At 68.9% G+C, this 11,963-nt stretch overlaps 2 protein-coding genes across 4 annotated transcripts; one reads left to right on the top strand and one right to left on the bottom strand.

Moving 5' to 3' along the window:
* Positions 1-1,197: 1,197 nt before the first annotated feature.
* Positions 1,198-5,834, bottom strand: LOC142831031 (L-fucose dehydrogenase-like). Of its 2 annotated transcripts, XM_075939826.2 has the most exons (6): positions 5,208-5,307; positions 3,744-3,851; positions 3,040-3,179; positions 2,523-2,619; positions 2,286-2,410; positions 1,198-1,986 (listed from the first exon to the last, which is right to left on the bottom strand). In XM_075939826.2, the coding sequence occupies exons 1-6, from the start codon at positions 5,290-5,292 to the stop codon at positions 1,810-1,812; spliced, it is 732 nt and encodes a 243-aa protein (XP_075795941.2). In that variant the 5' UTR covers positions 5,293-5,307; the 3' UTR covers positions 1,198-1,809. The 2 variants fall into 2 exon arrangements, with proteins under 2 accessions (XP_075795941.2, XP_075795942.2); XM_075939827.2 differs by lacking the exon at positions 3,744-3,851 and having other exon boundaries at positions 5,208-5,834.
* A 1,502-nt stretch (positions 5,835-7,336) lies between these two features.
* SPATA2L (spermatogenesis associated 2 like) lies at positions 7,337-11,887 on the top strand. 2 transcript variants are annotated; one of them, XM_075939828.2, is made up of 3 exons: positions 7,337-7,480; positions 8,326-8,632; positions 9,667-11,887. In XM_075939828.2, the coding sequence occupies exons 2-3, from the start codon at positions 8,327-8,329 to the stop codon at positions 10,774-10,776; spliced, it is 1,416 nt and encodes a 471-aa protein (XP_075795943.2). In that variant the 5' UTR covers positions 7,337-7,480; position 8,326; the 3' UTR covers positions 10,777-11,887. The 2 variants fall into 2 exon arrangements, with proteins under 2 accessions (XP_075795943.2, XP_075795944.2); XM_075939829.2 differs by lacking the exon at positions 7,337-7,480 and having other exon boundaries at positions 8,183-8,632.
* The last annotated feature ends 76 nt before the right edge of the window (positions 11,888-11,963 follow it).

Here is an 11,963-nt window from a genome sequence, read left to right as displayed (position 1 = left end):
GGTTTGAGACCAACATGGAGGAGGCTCCGGTGCCATCATGCAGCTTTCTACTCTGGGGCCCCCTTCACCTGGTCTGTGAAGAGCTGGTTGGGGAGAGATGCCAAGAGGCTTGGGGGTCCGTCTGGTGAGGAGCCAGCCAGAGGGATCTCAGTTGCTGTGTCTCACGACACTTGGGGAAGCAAGTGGGCAGAGCAGGAGAAAAAGTATTTTCTCCATGACCCCTGGAACTCCCTGCTGCAGGCTGTGGAGGCCAATAGTTTGGTACGTGTCAGAGCTGGGCTTTAGACATTGACAAGAGCACTGTGGTGTCAGCGGCGGGATCTGTGAGGGGCAGGGAGTAGTTGGTGATTCCCTTCCCCGCAGCCTTGGCTGGGGCTGCAGATGGCGAGGCTAGCCAGGATGTGGGGCGCAGGACTGGCCTGGCCTGGCCACGTATGACGGTGTGGGGCTGGGTTAGCCAGGATGCGGGGCTGGGCTGGCTGTGTGCGACAGTGCAGGGCTGAGCTAGCCTGGCGTGGGAAGGGCAAGCTGCGCTCCGGGCTGCAGACAGACTTCTCCAGAGCTGACGCTGACGCACCCTGGCAGGCGTTGACTCTGCTTGTGGCTCCCAGCCAGGGCCCCGAGCGGGGCAGGCGCGCGGTGGCCCAGCAGACACGCCAGCCTGCCTCAGACACAGCCGTGCGGCACGGCCCCGGCCCGCCCTGCATCCTGCCCCAGGCCCCAGTGCAGCGGGGGGCCTGCCTGGCCTGTGCGCTCAATGGGAGCCGTGCTGCGAGGAGACAGGCGGGGGCCGGCCTGCTGGAGCCCCGGGCCTGACGCTGGGGAGGGATCGCGGGGCTGCCTGTTCGCTCCCTCTGTGGGAAGGGACATCTGGTCTGCCCCAGCCTGGCCGTTCGTGCTGAGGGGACCCAGTCCTGAGGGGGGAGTAGCCACCCACCTGGCACAGCAGCTGTTCACCCAGCCCAACCCGGCTAAGGAGCCTCCCCGAGAGGCTGAGCCTTGGGTGCGAGGGGCCCCGGCAGGGCTACAGGCCCAGGCTGGAAGATGGGGGCAGCCAGAACCCCTGGCAACTCGGCCCTGCCCCAGGCCCCTCACCGCCTCTCCGGGCTGGCAGGAGGGGACTGAGCGAAGCAGAGCGGGTCCCCTGAGCAGTGGGACACCCTTTGCCGCGGGGCGGCTGGCACAGCGACACGGGGCCAGGTGCACAAACACCGTTTATTGGAACATGCAAAGCCAAGCCCCGGGACGCAGCCTCCGTGCGCAGCGTCGGGCAGGGCCTGGCCCACGGGCGGGTGATTTCCAGAGCCGTGCTGGGGGAGCACACGGCTGCGGGCGTGGGCCACGGCTGGCGCCCGGAGGAGAGTCACATGGCAGGGGCCTGATAAAATCCCGCGGGGAGGGAGGGCGGGTGAGGCTGGATGGACGGCCCTGCCCGGCTGGACCACTCCGAACAGGCGGAGGAGGGAGCGGAAATGGGGGTGCGGCCGGGGACTGCTGGGGCCCATGGGTTAAGAAGGGGCGTGGGGCTGGCTCCCCCCAGAGCTGCCCTCCTGCACCACCTGCTCCTAGGCCCGGCTGGCATTTCTGCCAGTCTGGGGGTGAGAGGGGCCAGCAGCCGCTTGTTCCTCCCCGTGCCCAAGTCTAGCCTGGACCTTCCCCTCCTAGGCCGGCGGGGGGGAGAGAAAGGGAGGGACTTAGAGAGCAGGACGTGGGTCCCCAGCTGGGAAAGGGGCCCCAGCGGAGCCCACCCATCCCAGCTGGTGGGGGCTAAGGGCGGACCCTGCTCGAGAGCCCGTCACCAGGGCTGCCTCAGATCGTCCCCTCCCGGGCCAGGGCCTGCAGGTCGGCTGGCGAGCCGGCGCACAGCACCGCGTGGGAGACGCTCCCCTTCTCCAGCAGCGCGGCCACCGCCGTGCCCACCTCCAGGTGACTCACGTAGCCGGGGCGCCCGGGGTCCTGGGCCACCACCCCCATGTTAATCTTCAGCTGCAGAAGAAAGGGGGGAGGTTACCGCCGGCTGGTCGGGAGGCGGACGGGGCAGCCGCCCTCAGGGGGGTCACCCCCCCAGACCTGCCCCATGCAGCCAGCACCCCCTGAGCAGGGGCTGGTGGACACCGGAAGGGGCCAGGCTGCCCTCTGCCGAGCGACAGGAGACACCAGCCTCCCAGTAGCCCAGCTCAGCAGCACTAGGCCGGCCTGGGACACCGGCCTGGCTGGGCTCTGGCCCAGGCGCCTTCGTTCAGGATGTGAGGGGCTCTGTGCCCCCCCCGGGCCGGGGCACTGACCTCGTTCAGCTTGCAGGGCACGTCGGGGTACTCCTCGCGGACCACCCGGCAGAAGGCCAGCACGCTGGCGGCTCCCAGCGTCAGGAACCCGGTGCCCGGCATGAGGAGACGTTCGCCGGCCCCGCCTGAAACAGAGCGCCCGTTGGCAGCCCGGGGAGGAGGAGCTGTCCAGGCCCGGTGGGCGGGGTGGGGCGGGGCTCTGCGTGGCCGGATGCAGGGGCCGGCGTCTCCCCTCACCTGTGATGAAGGTGTAAGAGCCGCCGGGGTTCTCCCGCACCAGGGGGAAGAAGGCTTTCCAGGCCGCGAAGGTGCTCAGCAGCAGCGTTTCCAGCACCTGGGCAGGGGAGGATGTAGGTCAGTCCAGGCCTTTCCTTCCTGCAGCCTCCCCCTGCCCGTCTCATCCCTCCGGTGCAGGCTGCAGGCCGGCGTCCCTGGGCCCACTGGGACGGCGCTGCCCTTTGGGGACGTGCAGAACTCCCCTGGCCACTCCAATCCCGCAGCTTTCATCTCCGCCCCGCCCTGGCATGCGCCTGGCTCAGGGCCGTTCCCTCCCCCGGGGCCGGGTCTTGTCTGCACAGCCCTTCCAGCAGCGGCTCAGCGCCTCGCACACACCCCCCACCCTGCGAGGGTGGTGCTACCCGGCTCCGGTTTTACCAGAGCCTGGCCTAGCCCCCTCCGCGTCCCCGCCAGCCCTCCCTGCGGACTGGCTGCTGCCTCCTCCCCAGAGCCAGCTGCCTCGCCTGTCGGCACCCACCCGGGTCAGCTCCTGCAGCGTCTGAGTGTGGGGGGGGCCTCCCTGCCACCAGCTGAAGCCCAGAGCCGACACCACGTCCGTGACCTTCCCAACGCTCTTCAGCAGGGCTCCCTTGGCGGCCTCCGCGCCTTCCTCGGACCCTGGAGGATTTCAGCAGTGAGCGCGAGCCCCTGGCGCCGGGCCCAGCCCCGAGGGCTCCGTGCCAGCAGCTCCTGGCTGGTGGCATATCTCCCCCTCCAGATCATGGGCCCTGCCGGCTGGGGAGCGAGTCTGCCCAGGAGCCGGGAGCCCAGGCTGCCAGCTGGCCCTTGTCTGGGCATACCAGCCCTAGTGGAGCTGGCTGTGCCAAAAGGCTCCTCCTACCAAGGACCAGCTGGCTTGAGCCATGGGCAAGGCAGGCCGGGACCGGCAGCGCCTCGGTCTGCGTCGCTGGGTGGGAGCTGCCCCTTTGTCACGGGTCACGCCCGAGGTGACCTGGCCCCTGACCCTCTGGCACCCCCAGCCTGCAGCCAGGCTCCTCTCTGCCTCCAGCCCAGCTGCTCTGCCCCCACCTTCCCCCAGCGGGGAGGGGACCGAACGCCAGCTGCCCTCCTGGACATGAGAGGGGGGCCCCGCGCCGGGCCGGGCTCCTGGCCTCTCCGCCCGCCGGAGCAAGGCCTGCAATACGGTCTCCCAGGAGGGGCAGCCTGACGCCCAGGCCTCACCCACGTCCCCGAGGAGCGTGTGCAGACGGTCCCGGGTCGGCGCGGGCACGAAGCTTTTCAGTTTCTCCAGCCTGGCTCCGTCGCGGGAGACGACGGCGACTCGGAAGCCTGGGGGCGAGAGGGGCTCGGGGAGACGCTGGCTGGAAGGGAGCTCGCAAGCTCGGCCCCTCGCCCGCCAGCCCAGACAGAGCCTCTGCCGCCCCCCCCAGCATCGCTGGGTGAGCAGGGAGGGGCTGCGGCGTGGCACGCTGGCTCCGCCCCCTCTGTGTCATCTCCCCGGCCTCGTGGCCCAAGACCACAGGGCAGATCACTGGCGTGGACCTTGAGCTGCCCCACATCTCCCAGAGCCGGGGGTACGGGCACACCCCGCTGTGCCAGCACCATGCTGCTCCCACCAACCCCCGCCGCAGGCTTCGGGGTGCCCGGCTGGCATGGCGCTGCCAGGAGCACACACCAGAGCCAGCTCCCCCACCCCGCCCCCATGGCTCTCCCGGCAAGCCCAGGGCTGGAACCGGAGCCACTCGTCCGGGCCCCCCGCCGACACAGCCACGGCTCTGCCCGCGCTGTCCCCAGCCACCCCCCACCCGTGGATCTGGACGGAGCCTTCCCTGCCTGAAACTAGCCCTTGGCGGGAGGGTGCTGGCATCCGAGATCTGTGGGGCAAAGGGCCCCGGAGCCAGGCTGCCGGGGGCGGGGGACGCGGGCCTGGCAGCGGTTCAGGCAGGTACGTCTGAAGGGAGTGGGCCTGGTTTCCGCCTGCTCTGGCTTCACAGGGCACGTGTCCTTCCCAGTAGCAGCACCGAGAGCTGGGCACACGCCGCCGGCACAGGAGACGGACGAGGGGCGCCTCCCGGCTCGGCAGCTGGCTCGGGCAGGCGACAGGCTCGGCCAGGCAGAGGCGGCACCGTGTACCAGTGCACGGGGGCGGGGGGCCAAGGGCAGCCACCCAGTGCGGGCAGAACCCCCCACCGGCTCTGCCAGGGCACACGCCCCTCTGAGCTGGGAGTGCGTGCCCAGGCCAGCCCCTGCCCTTTGCTCGCTAGGGCGGGGCAGGCGAGACAGGCTGGGCTGAGCAACACAACGGGGCAGCCGGCACCCCCCACAGGTTTCCCCTCGCTCCTGCCGGGCGGGGGCCTTTCCCCACCCAGCCCCCGCTGCCTGGCCAGGACATGGCAGCTCGGCAGCCTGTTCCTGCCCCCGAGCCAAGTGTCTGCAGCCCTCCAGGAGCTGTCAGAGGCTGGGGCTCGGTGGGAGGGAGCTATGGGTCAGCAGCTGGGGTCTAGGGTGAGGCTCTGCTCACCCCAGGGGTGTTCCAGCCGCTGGAAGGACCCCAGAGCCAAGGAGCTGGCATCACAGCCAGGGCGAAGCCCACGCCAGCCCGTATGCCGCCATGGTGGGAAAACAAAGCAAACTAAGTCCCCAGTGTCACCGCTGCCCGACGCCCCTGCGGGCGGGCGCCCCTACCTCTCTCCAGCAGCGCCCTCACGATCCCGGACCCCACCGTGCCAGCCCCTCCGAGCACCACCACGACTCGCTCCGAGGCAGACATCCCGGCGCTAATGGCAGAGCCAAGCCACGGCCAGCCACCAACCAGCCTGTGCCCGTCCCAGGCAGGGAAATAAGTAGGGAAGTGCATTCCTAGCTCCACCCCCAACTCCCCTGGCCACACCCACTGCCCACTTAGCCCCACCTCCTGCATCTGCCTCCCCCCCCTTTGCCTCCTGCCTCAGGGCTGCTCCCTTAGTTCCAACTCAGTGGCCTGAGACAAACACCCTGCACAGGCCGAGTGCCTTGGGCAGCCATAAGCATCTGAGTGACGGGCTCCCTCGCCGGTCGCTGGGGGACCCCCCCGCCCCCAGCTCCGGTCTGCCTGGTCCGGGCCAGCCCTTCCCTCGGCCCTACCCCCTGCCGAGAGCCATGGCTAGCCAGGCCCTGCCCCTCGCTCCCTCTGCCCGCCTCGGGGGGCTCCTCGCCCGCGCCCCGGTGCCCGGAGCCAGCGCCGTGTGCGGCTGCAGATTGCCAGGGCCCCCTGCTCTCGGCTGTTCCTCACTGCCCGCTCCCTCTTCTGCCTCCGTCTCCACCTCCCTCTGGGAGTGCCCAGGGAGCCGCTCCTCGTGTGCGCCTGACGCCTCCTCGCCCGGGCCTGCTCCCAGATGCTCCCCGGCACGCCCACGGCTCCCTCCTGGCAGTGGGTGGGGGCAAATGGGGGGGGTGATTCCTTTACACTGAGGCTGCCCTGTTGCCTCCTTTGTTCTCCGCTCTCCTCGGGCCACAGACCTGCCTGGGGCTCCCGTTCCTCCCTTCGCACGGTGGCTCCCGTCTCCCTAGCTCCGCGCTCCTCTGGCTCGCCCCTCTCTGCGTGGGACACAGCCGGCTCCGCTTCCCTCACTGTTAGGGCTTGTCTTGCGCACGAGGCGCAGCCCGGAGCCAGTTCCATCGCCTCCCCTGCCCAGCCTGAGCCTGCCTGCTTCAGCCTTCCCACCGCGCCCCAGTCCCTTCATCTCGCCGTGGGGCTGTGCGCCACCTCTGTGACGTGTCCCCCGCCTGCCCCACGGCCTGCCCCCCTCCTACGCACAGAGCAGCACCGTCACCTGCCCATAGGTGGCCATGGGCTTGCCTGGGCTCCAGGGCCCAGCTCAAAACGGCCCAGCCAACCTCCTGGCTCCTCTTCTGGCTCCAGCCCCCTCCTCTCTGCCTGCCGCCGGCCATGGGAGAGCCCTCTCCGGCCCTCGAGGATCTCTGCCACCTCTTTGCACCCTTGTGGGCCCCTCTGCTGCAGCGCACTCAGGGGGAGGGGGACTGTGTAAGCCCTTGCCCCCCAGGCATGGGGTCAGCAAGCCATGTGTTGGGGGGAGGGAATCTGTCTATTGGAGGTCGGCTCTGCGGGTCCTGGAGCCAGATTGGCCCCCTCCATAACCCCTCTCCAGTGGGCACAGCTCCCGGCCCGGGTGCTCGGCTCCATGGGCTGGCTCTAGCACCGGGTGCTGGAACCAGGAGCAGGCCCACTGGTGCCAGGCTGGCTGAGGGTCCCCAGCTGGCCAAGGCTGGGCGGGGAGGGGCTGCAAGGCACTTGCGTCTCCCCTGTGCTGGGAGCGTTTCCCGCCTTCCACCGGCGACCAAACACCAGCCCCGCTGCAGGGCGGGCGTGGGGTGGTAGGACGCCCCGCCGCCCCTGGGACGAGGGGGGGCATCAGCTGGCGAGGCAGGATGTGGGTGCCCTAGGGAGCCCCTGGCCGGCTGGGCATTACCAGTGGGGCCAGTGGTTTCCTGCCCTCCCCAAGTGGGGGTGTCCTGGGGTGGGCTGGGGGCTCCGCCCAGGGGTCGGGTGGGATGGGGGGCAGAAGCCTCTGGGTGCCCCGAGTGTGGGGGCTCTGGGTGGGGGAGGGGAGTCTGGGCATGGGGGGAGCGGGTGGGGGTTCCCCGGGAGAGGCGGGGGGTGTCTGGGGTGGTCATGGGGGTCTCTGCCTGGGGGGCCCAGGAGGGCACGTGGGAGGGGCAGGAGGGTACCCGGGGGGGCCAAGTGGGGGCGCACAGGGGACGGGCATGCGGGGGGTCGCTGTGCGGGTCTCGGGCCAGGCCCCGCCGCCCGGCCCGGCAGGGGCAGGGTTAACGCCCAGTGGGCGGGGCTTCTTGCAGCCCCACCCCTCGACATGTGACGTGTCCTGGCCCGAGGGGCGGGGCGAGAGGAACCGGAAGTTGGTGCCCGGCGGAGGAGCGGGGGGAGCCCAGGCGGGCAGGTGAGCGCGCCTCCCCCCCCCCCCGGGACAGCCCCGGGGCAGAGGCTCGGGGGGGGTTAGGGTGGCCCCAGGCGGAGCCGGGCTCTGGGGGGGGGGGGTTAGCGTGGGGCAGGGTGGCCCCAGGCTGAGCCGGGCTCTGGGGGGGGGGTTAGAGTGGGGCAGGGTGGCCCCAGGCTGAGCCGGGCTCTGGGGGGGGGGGTTAGAGTGGGGCAGGGTGGCCCCAGGCTGAGCCGGGCTCTGGGGGGGGGGTTAGAGTGGGGCAGGGTGGCCCCAGGCTGAGCCGGGCTCTGGGGGGGGGGGGTTAGTGTGGGGCAGGGTGGCCCCAGGCTGAGCCGGGGGGGGGGGGGGTTAGTGTGGGGCAGGGTGGCCCCAGGCTGAGCCGGGCTCTGGGGGGGGGGTTAGAGTGGGGCAGGGTGGCCCCAGGCTGAGCCGGGCTCTGGGGGGGGGGTTAGAGTGGGGCAGGGTGGCCCCAGGCTGAGCCGGGCTCTGGGGGGGGGGGTTAGAGTGGGGCAGGGTGGCCCCAGGCTGAGCCGGGCTCTGGGGGGGGGGGTTAGAGTGGGGCAGGGTGGCCCCAGGCTGAGCCGGGCTCTGGGGGGGGGGGTTAGAGTGGGGCAGGGTGGCCCCAGGCTGAGCCGGGCTCTGGGGGGGGGGGGGTTAGAGTGGGGCAGGGTGGCCCCAGGCTGAGCCGGGCTCTGGGGGGGGGGTTAGAGTGGGGCAGGGTGGCCCCAGGCTGAGCTGGGCTCTCGGGGGGTGGTTAAAATGGGGCAGGGTGGCCCATCTTGGGACTTTCCGGTGGCACTGGGGCCCTGCCATGCCCGGGCCCTGAGCCGCTCTCCTGGCTCTAGGATGGGCCCCAGCGCCGCGCTGCAGCTGGAGTACAGGAGGTGTGTGGAAGGGGATTTCCGCAGGGGCCGCGCGGGGGTCTGCGCTGACCCGGCCCTGAGGGCGTCGCTGCGGCAGCGCCTGCTGGAGGAGCCGGAGCTGCACCGCGCGCTGCAGAACGACGCCTTCGCCACGCTCGCCAGCAGCCTGCGAGGACAGGACGACCTGCCCCAGGCGCTCCGGGGGCTGGCCCGGGCCTTTGAGGTGCTTGAGCTGGCCGCTGTCAATCTGCACCTCTTCCCTTGGCGGAGGGAGTTCAGCACCGTCAAGGTGAGTGGCGGTGCCGGACGGGGACCGGTTAGCAGGCCGGGGTCATTCCCAGGACGTCAGCTCGGGTGCAAACCCCCCGGGAACAGAACCCTTGGAGCAGTCCCTGGTGATGACGCTGGAATTGATTAAAGAGCTTCCCTGTAATGGCAGAGGCCTGGTCTAGCCACTGGTCGGGGAGGGGCCTGGCCGCGCCCACGCTCTGCCCCCAGAGTGCCTATTGGGGGCGGAGTGTTGCTGCCCCCAGCCTCGCCGTGCTCCTGGCTGGGGAGGCTGGCACCACCTCCTCCCCTCCTGACAGGTGTGTGCCTGCTTCCCACACACGCCCCTTCCTTCTCTTCTGCCCCACCTCTTCCCAGCCCCAGGGGGCAGGGCCTCAGCAGAGGGGCAGGGCTGTAGTGGGGGTGGGGGCCTGCCTTCCCCCAGCTGCACCAATCGCCCCTGCTGGAAACCCTCCCCGTGTCTGTCTGGCTTCAAGCGAGTAGGGGCAGAGACGCTTGTCTCTGGGCTGAGTCACCGGCACAGGGTTGTCAGGCCTTCCAGTCCACGGATCTTAGCAAAGTCTTGGGGTGCCACAGAAATCAGCTTGCGGCTCAGGGCTGCACAGACCTGGGTGGTTAGATGGGCGGGGGGGGGGGGGGAGGGCACCACAGGGCTGCACTTGCCCTAATCTAACTCTGCTGCCTTCCTGGGAATTGAATTGCCTGGCGTTCTCAAGCAGGCAGTGCTGCATGGAGTGTGACACACACACACACACACACACACACACACCCACCCACCCACCCACCCACCCACCCACCCCCCCCCGCCCCCCCCCGGAGGCTAATGGTGGCTGCAGGGACCACAGTTTGGGCTGTTGGGGGGTGGGGAGCTGAGAATCCAAGGTGCTCTCAGGCAGCCATGGGCTAGGTGCTGCTGACAGGGTGACTCATTGCGTCAGCGACTGTGTGGCGGAGCCAAGGGAGCTGAGATCACCTGGTGAGTCTGGCTGGGGCCCAGCGCCGGGCTCAGCACATCACACCGCGCTTGTGTTGCAGATGTTCTCCGGGGTGTACGTGCACTCCCTGCAGGCGGCGCTGGCGGACACGGACATCGCCAGGAGCTTCCGCAGGATGGGCTACGTTCGGCGAGACGACCAGCATCTCGTGGTGTCCTGCCCTCCCCCGGCTGCTGAGCTTGTCCAAGCTGCTTGTGGCTTCTTTGCAGCGAGGGTGGAGTGCGAGATCCTGGGGGAGATCCTTCGGAAGCTGGGGCCGTGCCGAGTGTCTGCTGAAGACCTGCTCCAGGTGCGGAGGGGCACCAGGGCCCTGGATGACTGTGTGGAGAAGCTGCAGGGTGTTGCCGGATGGCCGACAGACAGGGGCCCTGGGGCCCAGGGCTGTGATGAAAGCGTTGATCTCTACAGGGATGAGCTGGAAAACCCAGAGGATTTGGTCGACCCCATGGAAGCCAGGCTGCACTCTTCCCATTGGGGTTTGTCCTCCTGGGAGCAGCCCAGGCCTCCCATCCGGGAACAAAGCCCCCCTCTGTGGAGCAAGCCTGTTGGAGGACGTTATCCTGAGGATCTCCGGGGAAACAAGGGAAGGTTCTGGGACAAGTGGGGGGCTACTGAATCTGGCTGGGAGCAGCCTTATAGAAACGGGCCCGACCCAGAGGCTGCCTCTTTCTCTTTCATGTCCTGGAGAAAGGAGCTTAGCAGGGGAAGTGACTCGGTCTCTCCTGAGCGTGCCGGGCGCACGAGCCCTTTTGACAGTGCGGTGCTGGAGCCACTGCAGGCAGCAAGCTGCCTCCAGCCCTGCTCTGCTGGCACAGCTGTGCCCTCAGCGGGCAGAGTGGCCCACAGCTGGTCCGAGACTGCAGAGAGACCCTGGGAGCCGCCACCTGGTGCCGCAGGGCTAGAGGGCAGCAGTGGGGAAGTGCCGGAGCCACCGTGCTACCAGCTGCATTCGTGCCTGAGCCGAGGTGCCCTCCCCTCGTACTGCTGTGCCACGTGCTATCTGCTCCACGCCCGGGGCTGCGAGGCCGTGCAGGCCTGCCGGGGCAGCCACCACATGCAGGAGCTGCAGAGCGAGACCCAGAAGCGGATGTGGTTGCAGAGGACTGAGGTGGACATGCTGCTGAACAAAGGCTCTGGCGCTCGTCCCTAGCTCCAGAACAGGTTGCCTTCCCCGCGCCTGCAAATGCTGTGGGACGTGCCAACCAAATCCTACCTCGGGGTAGCATCGGGAGTTGTCCGATGCCACTGGACCTGTCCTAGAGGCCTGCTCCCTCCTGCCCCCACCCACTACAGCAGTGCTCTGTAGACTCGCCCCACACCCTCCCCCGTTGTCGCTTACTATCCCCCCTCAAGTCCTGTGAGCTAGTTCAGGGATCAGCCTCCGCTGTGTCCGTCCTGCCTGCGTAGGAAGGGCTCTAGCTTCCCTCTGCTCTGCCAGGACAGCAGGGAACTCAGCTCACAGGCTTCTCAGGGGAAGAAGTGTCTGGATTCAGGCTGGGCCCTGGCCCCAGGCTCGTGGGTCAGGAGGAGTGGCACATACATCTGCCCCTTACTCTCCCGTCCCGCCTGGCTCAGCTGCACAGGGAGTGACTGCTCTGCTCTTGTTCGGCAGTCGCCTCCTGGGACCAGACCTTGCCTCACGAGCAGCGGTGCTTAGGGTTCTCCAGAATCCAGGATTGCTGGGACCTTGGAGGAAGGGTCACACTTCACGCTCGGGCTGCCATGCCTTAGGGTCTAGCTCTGCAGATTCACTTACCATCGCCCCACGGCTCAGCTCTGGACTCCCGTCCTCGGCCTGGGCATTGCTTGTGCCTTTCCTGGGAAGGTGCTGAGTGCTTGGGTGGGAGCAGAGCGGCTGTCTCGCATGGCAGGGGTTGAGCAGAGCTCCCGGAAAGGACAGCCAATCCCTCCCTCCCCTGGAAACCCCAAGGCTGCCTGTTGGACCCAGGAATGCCACAAAGGGAGCTGCCTGCTGGCTCATGCTCAGGGAGGGGATGTCCCCAGTTCCAGGGTAAGCTGGCTGGGATCAGTCCCAGCAGCCAGGAACTGAACACCTGCTCCAGGCCATATCCAATGGTGATGGGTTCTGTATCTTCCCGGGGAAGGGAAGTGCACAGGGGCATGGCACCCCGCCCTTTCGGCTGGGTAAGGCCCCCTTCCCACCTCTGCTCCCACTGGCCCCTCACCCCATGTCTGCTCTACTCACACCAACCAGCTGTGTCTGGCACCTCCACTCTTACCTAATAAAGTGTTGCTTGCTAGCCCAGTATTCTGGCTTCAGGAGAGGGGGGGGAGCCAGGCGCAGCAGCGTTAGCTCAGCCCCTGCCTGCTGGTTCC

The sequence above is a fragment of the Pelodiscus sinensis genome, chromosome 12, assembly GCF_052426305.1.
Source record: "Pelodiscus sinensis isolate ZL-2025 chromosome 12, ASM5242630v1, whole genome shotgun sequence".
Classification (NCBI taxonomy): Eukaryota; Metazoa; Chordata; order Testudines; family Trionychidae; genus Pelodiscus; species Pelodiscus sinensis.
The sequence above is the reverse complement of the archived record's forward strand: the minus strand, read 5'-3'. Positions and strand labels throughout refer to the sequence as shown.